Raw genomic sequence first — 13,797 nt, 5'->3', positions numbered from 1 at the left:
TGCTCCTCTGAGCTGAAGACATCCCCCAGGATATGGTGGACAGTCCAACACTAGGAAGGGATTGCAGCCCTCCCAGCCTGCCCAGATTAGGAGCTGGAATTAGTAATTAGTGATGAATTAGTATGGCTGGAAACCGTGGCATTTCAGTGGCTGAGTAAGAACTGAAGCGTCTTTCACACCCTGAAGTGCCGAGAAACAGCTTTTCAAAAGCTTGAAGCTTTGGGGCCACAGGTGATTTGGGGGTTCGTGTGGTCTTGCTACCTTCAGGGTTGGCGTTGGGATGAGGGTACATACCAGTGGGGACACAAGGTAGATTGGCCATCAAGAGCCACCCTGGTCAGATCCTTCAAGGATCTTCTATATTTTATTGGTGTTGACCTTGGCGTTGATTCCTTCTGCTTTATATTTTATATTGCCATTTTAAGCAGATGGTGCTGTAGGAAAAACCATTAATGGAGTTCCTGCAGGGAGATTTGTTAAATAACCACACACTAAGCAGAAAAAGCAGTTGCTACCCAACACAGAAAAGCTTATCAGCAGACAGCGGACATAAAAACTCTACCTATGGGGAGGCTTTCTGTGGGGACTTTGCTCTTTTGCTGTATCTAACAGCGATGCTTTGTAGGGAGCTTTTAATGATCTACTAAGGTGGGGGTTTAGGGTAGAGAAAGGCTCTTCACCCAGCATTTGCCTGTGGGAAAATCTGTAGTCTGAGGGAGATTGTTTAGGTTGCTGTAAGGGTATTAAATCAGAGAGGAGCAGGGGCAAATAAATCAAACAAATGCTAAGACTGTCAGGAAAAAAAAATATAAATTACTGTTAGACGGTGTTTCTGGAAGACAGAGGCTGAAATCCCATTCCTCAAGTCACTTAAAAAACTGGTGAGTAAAATGCAGGTTATTACAATCCTGAGGTAGCACAAACTCAAAACCAAGTTTCTATTGTCTCTTATTTCTGGAATTCTACAGATCCTCATTGTTTCCTGGAACAGTGTGTGTGTCTCCATACCCCTGTATTTTGCATCCGCTCCATAGTACGTGGGCAAGTCAGAGCTGATCATATTCAGAGCATATTTTGTAATATATTATATGAGGGATTATCCAGTTTAAAGTTGATGGGCTTTTTGCTCCTTAAAGACCACAGATAAATGTGCCTTCAGAGTGTAATGAACCTTCCTAAAACCTACTGCTATCGTTCCATTTTAATCCTTTACCTAACCTATCTCTTTGCTCTCTCTTGCAGGATCCTGGATTTCCGCCGCGTGCCGCCGGTTGCCGGCAGGCTGGTTAACATGACGAGAGAGATCCGGGACGTCACCCGGGACAAGAAACTCTGGAGAACGTTTTTCATCTCACCAGGTAGCCTTGGAAATCACACTATATTCTTTTCTATGCCGCCGAACACGTACTTAAGGGAACAATGTGTAGATTGCTTAATTGCTCAGGTATTTCTAACAGAACTGTCTTCTAAACCTTTGAATAAAAATAAATGTGGAGACACAGCCTGCAAAAAAGACTTTATTGTTTTGAATGAGTGCCTTTTCCCCTTGACAAATTATCCGCAGAGACAGGCTTTTATGTTCACAAAACCAATGTATTCAACAAATGTTTTATGTAGAGCAATTTCTAAAGCAATTTCTTCTGTTGCTCTCAGTTTACCCAAAACCTTATTACTTACCCCATTAGTTATTTAGACTTTTTCTCCTGCTGCGATGTGATCCGTCACTTCTGTTGGTCAGACACGGTCATTTCTCAGGTTTGACTGGGGGACCAAAACCTAATTTTCACAGAGTCGTGAACCTCAGGTTTTGTTACAACAGGAGTTTGAAAAAAAATGAAGCAAATAGAGGTGTAACATACCCTGCTTCCAGCTCAAATTCTCCACCGGGCAGAGGCCAGAGCAGAAGGGACCTCAATTGTCCCCGGTCCTGGTCTTGCTTTGAGGGCTGACCCCAGGAGCCACCACTCTCCCACAGGAGTTTGAAAAAAAATGAAGCAAATAGAGGTGTAACATACCCTGCTTCCAGCTCAAATTCTCCACCGGGCAGAGGCCAGAGCAGAAGGGACCTCAATTGTCCCCAGTCCTGGTCTTGCTTTGAGGGCTGACCCCAGGAGCCCACACCACTCTCTGTTTCTGTTACTCTTCCCTCTTTCACAATGTCTGGTGGCTCCAGCCCAAGGATGGAGCTCCACAGGGTGGGAATTTTAGAAACACAGGGTAAACCCGTGCCCTGCTCACCAGAACATACATCTAGAACTGGTGAAGGTGTGTGTAGGATGGAGCTCCTCAGGGTGGGAATTTTAGAAACACAGGGTAAACCCGTGCCCTGCTCACCAGAACATACATCTGGAACTGGTGAAGGTGAGCAAAGGGTGGGAGAAAGAGGTGTCATCTCTGCTTAGCATCTGGGATGCTGAGGTGGAGAAATTAAGGCTCCAAGTTAAGGCACAAAAGTACAGGCTTAAGTATCTTCTTAAGGGAAAGAATATATAGGGAAACGTTCAACGTAAAGTTCTATGTTCCAGTGAGTTTAACTCATATTATTTCAGCTGCCCACAAACACGCGTTGCTGAGCCCGGGCTGTTGTGTGTTGGACAGGGAATGTGGAGCAGGAATCTCCAGGGAGCTCCTTGCCCTTGCTCCCTGTGCCATTGCCCAGGAGCTGTTCATCCCCCATCCCTAAAGTCAAGATCCAAAGACGTAATTACCATTTCTCCCAGTGTAACTGTCATTTATTGCTGTTGGCCAGAAAGCAGGGCCCTGTCATTGCAGAGCTTTCTCTCTTACAGCGCTTATCACACTTCTGTGATCACCAATAAAGTCATTATTATGGCTGTTATTTTTAGCTTCGTATTTATGTTCAGCTCTGCAGGACACACAGTTGAGCAGACAGTTGTTAATTGCAGTTGTACAACACAGGACACAATTACCAGAGGTTTCCCCTTACACCCCGTGTGATGAGGGCTCTGCTTTTACACGGACGGTCGTGGGGACAGTGGGGACAGTCCTGGGTGAGCGTGTTCCCCAAACCTGATGTGCCAGCACTCCGCTGGTGCCTCTGTCACTTTTTCTCCCTCTTTGTCTCTCTCACTTGATTTTTTTGTAGGCAAACAAGCACACACAAAAGGTGGCAAAACCACCTTGTGCCCGTTTACGTGCGCAGGGCACTTGGGCTCATTTGAAATCCAAGCCATTTGACTCCCGTTTTAGCAAGTAAGAGAGGGATTAGGAGGTTTGGCTGCTTTTTAGCCTCCCCGGGTTGTGTGCCAGGGCTGAGGGGTGAACTCCAGTGATTTCTGTGAATCACAGAGCTGGACCGAGCAGCAGAGCACAGCCGTGCAGAGTGGAGGCTCTTGGTTCAGATGAAGATCTTTATCTGGTCATTATGAAATTCCAGACATCCAAGGGATGATCCAAGCATAATACTTTATTCAAATTTATTTAGAGGCCTCAGATAAATTCAATTAAAATATTTGATTAACTATGAATCAGTCTTTCCTGGAGAATAAAACGCTTAAGCAATTAATTTTTCTTTCAATTTTACATTTCCTAAATCAATATAGTTTGCTTAAAACATGTTGGTTACTTGTCAGAGTTCTTCCCTGCAAGTCCCCAGTTTAATTAGCTGGATTCTCATTAACATATGCCCAACCTCCGCCTTGGATTTCATACTGACCTTAAGAGGCAGGCATTAATTAATGCTTAATGAAAAAGTAATAAAGGTCCTAAATTAGGCATTTGGAAAGGAATCCACAAGCCTGGCAGGCAGCAGAAGTGGCGGATTGAGGGCAGGAGAGGGAAAAGCTGAGGGTGTGGAGCCTGGGGAGGGACTGGGAGCCCGGGGGGGGCCAGCAGGGGCTGACTTGTCCCCTGAGGGGCAACAAAGTGACTTGGTTTTGGGGGAGAACGGGCAAATTGAGGTTTGCCGTAGGGATACCTGCACCCGCATTAAGCTGTTGAGGCTCCTCAGGTGCCTTTGGGGTGGCTTTGTCTCTGCATCTCCATCCCAGCAGAGCCCAGGGACAAGGGGCACGGGGACACACTGTGTCTGCGGGTGGTGTGTCCCTCTCCACGCACCCATGGGCATCTCTGGAAATTAAAGCAAGCGCTAAATGTTACTGATCTTGTACAAAGCTCTTCCCCTCGGGCTGGGAGACCACTGTTTGCAGTGGAAGCCCCTTCAGAGGGTAGATGTTGATGACACTCATCAATGCACCGTGTTATTCCCTGGACCGGTGCAGGTGAGAAGAAACCTCACTGCACCTCCACGCCTGGGCCATCGCACTTGTTCCCTGGAAATCAGGGCTTCTTTTCACCAGGGCATGGAGTAACAGGGCAAGGGGTAATGGCTTCAAACTGGAAGAGGGGAGACTTAGACGAGATCTCGGGAAGAACTTTGGTGTGAGGGTGGTGAGAGCCTGGCCCAGGTTGCCCAGAGAAGCTGTGGCTGCCCCATCCCTGGAGGGGTTCAAGGGCAGGTTGGAGGGGGCTTGGAGCAACCTGGTCTGGTAGGAGGTGTCCCTGCCCAGGGCAGGGGGTGGCACTGGGGGGGCTTTAAGGTCCCTTCCAGCCCAAACCATTCTGTGATTCGATGATTCTATGATTGTCACTGCCAGGAAGCTTCAGGCAGATGCAGGTCCAGAGCAGGCTGCAGTCCCTTCTCCGTTGGGAAGGGGAGATGGCTGCAGGCACAGGTCTGCCCGTGCATTACCCTGCCTTCAGAGGGAAAGCAGATTGCAGAAAAGTGCACTTCCAGGCAGTTTGGACTAAACATGAGAAATGGAATTAGGTCAGTAATTATTTAAATTAATTTTATATCCTTTGCAGTAGGGCAGACTGCAGTAGCCCCGCTACTCTTACAAATGAATGGTAATTTGCTAGGAAAAAAGAGACATATTAATGATGTCAGCCTTCGTTTTGGAAATAATTGAGGCAGCAGCTTAAAGAAATCGATGTTACACAGCTAGTAAGCATTATGTTTTTGTTCATATTAACCAGTTCCAGGGGATTATGGATTTTTTTTTTCCCCTCTCAGCAAACAATAGCAATTCTGAATTAGCTATTATTTTGAGCAGGTAAAAGAAAGATCTTTTCATGCATTGCTTTAGCAAATATTCAGGATTCTTTCCAGTTCTCCAGTTGCACAGGCTTGTTAAATGTCCTCTATTACCAGTCATGCAAAGCTCAATAAAAGAACTGCTCTGCCAAGCAATTCGCTCGAAGGTATCTCCACGTCTTCCTTTTCTTCCCGAGAAGAATTATTGTTTGGCTCTGGGGATGACGCACAGGAAATGTGCAGATGAGGTTCTTAATTGTTGTAATTGGAGTTTCGATCACCAGACCATGATTTTTTTTGCGTGGATTTCATTATGGATGGTGTCCTTTCAGCCTCAGATAATGAAAATCAGACCTTTGCGACATGGCCCGGGATTCTCTGGCCTCTAGTGCTTTGGGGAAACAGTTTGGATTTCTAATGAGGGAGGAGCTTCCCTGTTGCAGATGCTCAGGGTTTGGACATTTCACATGTACCAACACCCCTCCCCTCCTGGTTTGGCAGCTGCTTGTCCCGTGCCCATCCGACACTTCAGGGATGGGGTCTGTGCAGAAGCACCTCTGAGAGGAGCCCGTGGGCCGGGCAGTTTCAGTGGGAGGAGAAGGACCACGGTCCAGTGAGACCTCACCTCCCCTTTCCCTCTGGATTCTGCCCTCGGGAGCCAAACCCTGCTCTCACCCGGGATCGTGGTGAAGCACTGGGCTCTGGCTGGAAATCCCCCCCAGCCCGCTCTGCAGAATGTGGGTCACCTACTTAGGCTCCAAAGAGGCTTTGCTGCCGCACCTTGAAGTCTTAAATGAGAAACTGTGTTTTTTTCTATACTTGGTACCTCTTTTTTTTTTTTTTTTTTTTTTTTTGCATCTTTACAAAACCTTAAAATTGAATGTTTCCCCAGAGAATTCAGGCTGCTTCGTACCTCGTCTCACTTCTGCCTAAGAACCAGGGTAGGCATACCAGGGTGTCTGTTCCCTATCAATCAAAGCAGCTGATTTCTTTAATTGTCCCATGGGATACAGCATCCTTTCACCTCCGCTACCCCAGCAATCCGACAGGAGCCCTGCAGATAAAGTACCACAGAAAAAGCTTTGCTGTTGAAAGTCACTTTTCCCCGAGAAGCACACTGGTGGGGTTTGTGTTTGCTGTCTGAACACCAGGAGCCATCCTACCGTCATGGGGAGGATGGGCTACCATGGCAGGTCATGGGGCTTGGTGGGGAAATGGTGAGTGGGAGGAATGGGGCGAGTGGCTGGTGAGTGTCAGAGAGCTCACGGGCTGGCCCTGTGCCCCAGCAGCAGCAAATGCCACCGCTGCCACCACCCCTGGGCTTCCCTGCAGGATCATCTGGGCACCAGCCTGTGATTAGGGCAACAAAGATGATTAAGGGATTGGAGCATCTCCCTGATGAGGAAAGGCTGAGAGAGCTGGGGCTCTTTAGCCTGGAAGAGAGAAGGCTGAGGGGAGACCTTATTAATGCTTCCAAGTACCTAAAGGGTGGGTTGAAGGAGGATGGAGCCGGACTCTTTCCAGTGGTTCCCAGTGACAGGACGAGGGGCAACGGGCACAAACTGGACCATGGGAAGTTCCACTCCAATGTGAGGAAGAACTTGTTTGGGGTGAGGGTGGCAGAGCCCTGGCAGAGGCTGCCCAGGGAGGGTGTGGAGTCCCCTTCTCTGGAGATCTTCAAGCCCCACCTGGATGCTCCTGAGTGATGTGCTCTGGGCAGCCCTGCTTTGGCTTTCTCCTGATCCTGCCCAAAGGGAGAGGAGCTTGGGAGCAGGGTTTGAATTTGGAGGCCTTGTGGGGAACTGAGGAGCAATGTGACTTCTCGGCTTCGTGCATTACTGTGAGGAAAGGGCAGAGTCTTCCTCTAATGACATTTTATGTGCGTAAAGCAATGTCAGAAGAGTTGTAGCACAGTGAGAAGACGAGCTTTGTGCTCCTGTTCATAGCCCAGTGTTGGAGGGGACTGGGATGAGCTGCCCTCTCCCACCTCCAGGGAATCCGCCTGGGAAGGGGCTGCTGGTGAGGAGGTGGGTGTTCCTCTTGGTACAGAAATTCATGGTGGCAGCTTTGGGAGGTTTGAAGGTAGGAGACGCTCCAAAACCACCTGAGGGTTCTTTTTCTGTAGCTGTTGGAGTAACGTGGTGTGTGGAGGAAGAGATTTGTGCTTGGGCTGTGTGCTGACAGGGTTCCATCTGCACCATTTCCACCTTCCACACACCCCCACGTCAGTCTTCATGGTAAATAGTTCTCCTTAGGAAAACTGCCAGTTCCTCTCCTACCAGCAAGTAAATGAATGAAATGTTGTTGTCTGTTCTTAAAGAAAAGAGCCAAGATTTTCAAAGGTGCCTTAATTTGGGGCACGGGGCACTTGTTCAGCTGTGGGATTTGGGGTTCCAGCCTGGGGCAACAAATAGATCCCAAAGGGTGTACCTGCCTGGCAAAATGAAAGGAGAAGGAAAAGGATAAAACAAACAAAAAAAAAATTGGTTTTTTTTTTTCTGGAATAAAAACAGACTGGAAATGGTCACAGAGAGCTCAGCACAGGGTGTGATCCCAGCCACCAAAATGTGCGTATTTCTGGTGGTTTCAGTGGAAGAAAACTCTGTGGTGCTGGGTTTGGGGTCTGAGATTTATTCCTGCTCATACATCAATCGGTGCTTTTCTGAATTCTTGAACAGCAATTTAAGGGTAGGTTGTAAAACTCTTTTCCTTTATTTTCCAGCCAACAACATCTGTTTCTATGGGGAATGCTCCTACTACTGCTCCACGGAGCACGCCCTGTGTGGGAAGCCGGACCAGATCGAGGGCTCTCTGGCCGCTTTCCTGCCCGATTTGTCTTTAGCTAAAAGGAAAACCTGGAGAAACCCCTGGAGACGCTCCTACCACAAGCGCAAGAAAGCAGAGTGAGTAGTGGGGACCAAAGGACAATAAAAATATAACAATTCTGCAGTTACTGCCCTGGCCCGATGTAAAGCATTGAGGGTCAGGAGAGCATCTGCCTGTCTTCAGTGGGTCCAGTCCTGGGAAGGGACTCACTCACACTTGTGAGGAGCTCCTCACATGGTCCTGAGCCTGGAAGGGCCTTCAGTGGTGTAATTCCCTGGTGGGACAGGAACCTCCAGTGGCTTTGGAGGATGCAAAGGGACCTGAGTCCTGTCAGAGGGAGAGAGATTCCCTGCCCCCAGCCACCCCCAGCAAGTCTCAGGTGTTTTCATGGTAGGACCGATGGTGCAGCTGGTCTCCTGAACCCTGAAGCTCTTAGCCAGAGAGTTCTCACTCTTGTCGTTGGCTTCCTTTTTCATCAGTCATGACCTGTATCAGTTGCCTGTGTTGCTGGAAGAATTTGCTGCCTCTACCTGATCCTGCCCTCAATCAAACATGATACAACTAGATCTTTGCAAAATAACATTATTATTTTCTTTTTAATACTCAGTAAGCTCTGTATGTCACATAAAATATCAAAATATTTTTTTTTCCAGATGGGAAGTTGATCCAGATTACTGTGAAGAGGTTAAACAAACACCTCCGTATGACAGTGGGACCAGAATTCTGGATATAATGGATATGACAGTTTTTGATTTCCTAATGGGTATGTTTCATCTTTTTCAAAAATTAAATGCAACATTTAATTAGAATAAGAACCGTTTCTTTCCACCCCGCTCTGCACAGCTCAGCAGTTTGCGGAAGCGTGGCTGGAGCTGCATTTTCTGTGTGTGCAGTTCTGGATGGTGATGAGAAAAATGCAGATTCCTGGGGTTGTGTGTTCCCATCAGCACAGAGGAAAGGAGCAGAGACGCTGAGAAACAGAGCGGAGATGGATGGGGTCAGGCTGGTCCTTCACAGCAGCCAAGGGCTTCACGGTTTGCTTTAGTGAGTGCTTCCCCAGGAGTGAACAGGGCAGGGACCTTCATTACCCCACACGCCGTAGTATTCCCTGCTGCTTCCTCTGTAAACTGTCCAAAAGAGGTGCTGCTTGGTCCCAAAGGCCACGGTTCTCTCTATCAGGAAGGTTTTTCTGTCTACGTAGCCTGTTTGGAGTAAAATAATGATTATCAGGCAGGTAATAGTGACCAATTCCAAGCCAACTCAGTGGTTACCACTGAGACAGCCTTGTGTGAAGCTGTTCTGCTGCAGCTGGGAAGGTTCATTCAGTGCTTTTTTTTCTCTTTACTCCCCAGGTAACATGGATCGACATCACTACGAAACCTTTGAGAAGTTCGGAAATGAAACATTTATTATCCACTTAGATAACGGAAGAGGGTAAATACCTTTAATAACCTTTCAGGGGGTGGGGGGGAAGAAAAAAGTTAGCCTTTCAAACAGCCTTTGTCATATTCTTGCTTTTATCTTTTAACAGGTTTGGAAAATATTCCCATGATGAACTTTCCATATTGGTGCCTTTAAACCAGTGCTGCAGGTTTGTTTCTGGAGTTGTTTCCCATTTTATACGGCTGTTTCCACTAACAAGAGTGGGGTGTTCCAGTGACTCTTTCACTGCACAGTGGGGGAGGAGGAGATGCTGGGGTCCTGGCCACTGAGCCCAACCTGAGCGAGCCCCCAGTGCTGGCACTGCCACGTCGGTGCCTTGTTGGGACCAGGACCCTGCAGGAACGTGGCCAGGAGCTGCTGTGGGAGAGGCTTTAGTAGGACAACATAAATGTCACACTGAAATCAAGTGGAAAACTGTCCCCAGCCCCTTCGAGTGCTTCACGAGGGCTTTCCAGGGTGCCCACAGTCAGGATTTTCGAAGGTGTCCAAGGCCAGGTTGGAGGGGGCTTGGAGCAACCTGGTGTGGTGGGAGGGGTCCCTGCCCGGGGCAGGGGGGGGCACTGGATGATCTTTAAGGGCCCTTCCAACCCAAACCAGTCTGTGATTCTGTGACATTTAGAGGGTCAGCTTTGCACAGCTGGGACCCAGGGCCAGCTCTGTGTCTGTGGAGGCTCTGGGCATCCCAGCCAGCAGATCTCCAGAGGTCCCTTCCAACCCAAACCAGTCTGTGATTCTGTGACATTTAGAGGGTCAGCTTTGCACAGCTGGGACCCAGGGCCAGCTCTGTGTCTGTGGAGGCTCTGGGCATCCCAGCCAGCAGATCTCCAGAGGTCCCTTCCAACCCAAACCAGTCTGTGATTCTGTGACATTTAGAGGGTCAGCTTTGCACAGCTGGGACCCAGGGCCAGCTCTGTGTCTGTGGAGGCTCTGGGCATCCCAGCCAGCAGATCTCCAGAGGTCCCTTCCAACCCAAACCAGTCTGTGATTCTGTGACATTTAGAGGTTCAGCTTTGCACAGCTGGGACCCAGGGCCAGCTCTGTGTCTGTGGAGGCTCTGGGCATCCCAGCCAGCAGATCTCCAGAGGTCCCTTCCAACCCCATACCATTCTGTGATTCTGTTTTCACAGTTACCCCTCTGCTGACGACAAGCCTTTTAGCCCTGACAAGACCAATATTGACGAAAATACTGATTTGCCTGTTTGTTTTTTTCTCCTAGAATAAGGAAGTCCACCTATCTGCGATTACAGCTGTTAGCCAAGGAGGAATACAAGCTCAGTCTCTTGATGAAGGAATCTTTACTCAAAGATAAAATCGCTCCCGTTCTCTATGAGCCTCACCTGGAGGCGATGGACCGGCGGCTGCGGATTGTCCTCAAGGCTGTTAGTGACTGCATAGAGAAGGATGGTTATGACAATGTGGTGGAAAATGACTTTAACGCTGATGTTAACACTGTTGCGACCGAGAGGTAGTGAAATGGCAGGACTACGTTTTTACCAGCCGAGTAACGAAGATTCAAAAAGGAAAAAAAAAAAAAAAACGTAAAAAAAAAAAAAAGTCTTGCAAAAGACTGTATATGCCACTTTGTGAATTCAGTGAATTCAGAAATGAGATATAATTGTTCCCAAAGTAGGTAAAGTGTAGACTCTGCAAAGGCTTAGTTCATTAAGAAAAATAATGTGATGCTTTTCCTTAGTTCCTAAAGAGAGATTATGAAGAGTTTCAGATCACGGACAGACACCAGTCCTGCAGCCAAACACCTCCTGTCCTTTTTGTATAGAAGGGAGGCCTTTACTTAATATTTTGTATTTATATATGGTATATCTATGAAACCCCAGACCTACCTACCAAATTTAACTAAGAGGGACGGCATAGTTCTGTGACTCACACTTTATTTGTGGTGACGGTCCACTTAGTACTTTGTGTTAACCCTTTAAGTGCTCTAATCCACTGTATCTTATTTAAATTGAATGCTTTTTTCCCCCCCTCCCAGCTACTCAGCATTTAAAGGGTTAAGGCATTATGAACTTTTAAAGGCAAAAAATAATAATTATTATAATAATAAACAGTGGTTACCGGAAGGGAATGTCACTAATTGTGCATTGACAGGAATACTTGAATGTTGGTTTTACAAAGTGATGTAAAATGACAAGTTGTACTATTTGTCCATAAGGAGGTGGCAGCTCTTATCTTTCTAGACTATCATAGCCGAGCTGCTGCTTCTCAACTTTGCTTTTGATAGTTTTGTGTAAATATATACATATATGGGTAAAAAAGCTGCTTTCGGCAGCTCTAGGCTTACTTTTGCAGCATTTTTGTGGAATTGTTTGCGACGTGGTAAAAGTGCAATAAAGATATGGCAAAACGTGTAGCCGCCGCGTCCGAATGGATTCATTTTTCCCTGGAAATGTGGTTCAGAGCCAAGGTGGGAGCAGCAGCCACCAGTTCCAGAAGTAGCTGTTTGAATTGTCACCCCCTCCTGTACCCAGAGCCGGTCGAGCCGGGGCAGGGAGTTGGTGATTAATGCACTGGCAGCTCCGGTGAGGACCGTGGGGTTGGAAATGGCTCATTTTTCATACAAAAGCACTGGTTTGAATGTCATTTCAGCATCTTCCTCTCCCAATTAGCGCTGTAGAGAAACACCTCGAAAAGATGATGCCGTGACACACCGCCCAGAGGATTTAGGGACATCAGTTCCCTGGATTTGGGAGGCAAAAGCCCTTGCACAGCCCAGAAAATCCCAGCCTAAATTCTCTAGAAATGTGGTTTCCTTCACCAAATAGCACTGAATCATGTTCAGCTGAGTTCATGTAATGTGTGTGGAGACTTGCAGCCCAAAAGCAAGCTATAAATTGAACAAGCGGCTGGTTTTGACTGGTGAAAACACAGTGTGGTCCAGAAGGAATCCCTCACCACTCTTCTGGGCGAGCAGAGAATTTATTATCACAATATTCATCACAACTATAATTCAAGTCTGTCATTTGCTTCATTTTATGTCTTTCGTCTCAGGGATTTATAAACATATATATACTTGAAAAGCTTGTAGCCAGATAGACTAAATGTAGGCATTTCAGCAGATTGGAATTATGAATGAGAGAAAGAGCTGCTTTATGAAGTCTCATTCGCTTCTGAGGTTGATGCATTATCACTGAAAAACATATGTCTTTTACTATTTCACTGCCCATTTCAAATTCCCGTAGCTCTAACAGCCGTGATGTGCAAAGACATCAGAACATCTCGGATTAGACAAGTGTCCATGAACTTGAAAAATTTCTGGGTTGCCCCATGGCTTTTTTTGAAATTCCCCTCTCCGAGACGCACCGGTGGCCGTGAGGATGCTCTCTCTAACACAGCACTCACACGGCAGCTCTCTCTGTCAGCCAAAAACCTCAGGACTTGGTGAAATGGATGACATTATCCTTGCTTTATCCTTAATGCCTGGCTGTGGTTTTCCTGCAGGTGCAGCCTTTTCTCATGATGAGGTTGTGCCAGGAGAGCAGGCGGGGGCTATTAAATCACTGCCCCGGCTCTGCTCTTGGTGGAGTAAGGGCAGCCCAGGGCTTTGTCCTGGAGGAGCTGTGGGTCAGGAGCTTCTGGCAGGGTGAGTCAAACTGGAGGTTTCTGTGGGGGCTGCCGGGGCATAAACTCACTCTTATGAACCTGATTCTGAATGTCTGTATGCAGGATTAGTAGTGTTTCTGGAGAATAATTAACCAGAGGTCACTCATCCTTGCCATCTGTAAGGTCTCTGTTTTTTCTCCTTTCCTGAGCTTTGATGCCCCCCTCACAAGCTCTGTGCTACTGCTCTCTACACCTAAAAATTCTCGTCCCCTGTCCTCAATTAGGCACACAGAAGAACTGAAGGGAAGGCTTTTCTTTGGGATGAGACATGCCAGCATCTTGGAAGAAGGGAGCTAAGAGGTGGGAGAGGTTTCCTTTCTGCTGGTCTCTGGTGAGAAACTGGGGTGAATTGACCCCACCTGAGCTGCAGGACCCTAAAGTGCTGAGGCAGGGGATGGCAAGAGCTGAGTCCAGGCCCTTCGTGAGGGCACGGGGCTGATCTGGGGGTTATTTGAAGAAGTGGAAGGGCTGATTAATTCCAGAGGCTGTGGAGCTGCTGCTGGGTGTCTCCCAGGAAGCTCCGGTGTGTTTGTGTTCCCACTGCCAGGTGGGTAGAGCTTTGACTCATGTTAATTTCCTGCAGGTTTGGGAAGGGAAAGGAATTCTTGTCTTGTTCTGGTGGTTCATTTCTCCGTGGGCAGGGGTGTGTGGGCACGACTGATGGGAAGGGAGCTCTGGGGGGGCTCTGCCTTTCAGCTCCTGGGCTAAGGCAGCCTTGAGGATGGCTCCTACAGCCTGGGGCGGGGGGAAACCTGCACTTTTGGGGTAAATCTGCACCTTTTTAGGGAAAGGGTGTTGCTCTCCTGGGGTGAAATCCATCCTTCTGCAGCCACCAAGGGCTTGCCTGGCCATCT

General features: G+C 47.8%; 1 protein-coding gene across 1 annotated transcript in view; it reads left to right on the top strand.

Moving 5' to 3' along the window:
- The window catches only part of FAM20C (family with sequence similarity 20 member C), a gene marked incomplete at its 5' end in the record, with an annotated part of 48,833 nt that extends 37,140 nt beyond the window's left edge, over positions 1–11,693 (top strand). The window contains 6 exons of the mRNA XM_014951356.1: positions 1,243–1,358; positions 7,779–7,959; positions 8,536–8,645; positions 9,235–9,316; positions 9,414–9,473; positions 10,542–11,693. Of these exons, the coding sequence (XP_014806842.1) occupies positions 1,243–1,358; positions 7,779–7,959; positions 8,536–8,645; positions 9,235–9,316; positions 9,414–9,473; positions 10,542–10,794 (802 nt within the window). The remainder of the gene's footprint in view (positions 1–1,242; positions 1,359–7,778; positions 7,960–8,535; positions 8,646–9,234; positions 9,317–9,413; positions 9,474–10,541) is intronic.
- Positions 11,694–13,797: the final 2,104 nt, after the last annotated feature.

The sequence above is a fragment of the Calidris pugnax genome, unplaced genomic scaffold (assembly GCF_001431845.1).
Source record: "Calidris pugnax isolate Ruff unplaced genomic scaffold, ASM143184v1 scaffold198, whole genome shotgun sequence".
Classification (NCBI taxonomy): Eukaryota; Metazoa; Chordata; class Aves; order Charadriiformes; family Scolopacidae; genus Calidris; species Calidris pugnax.
Note: the sequence above shows the minus strand (reverse complement) of the source record. Positions and strands in the feature narration are given on the sequence as shown.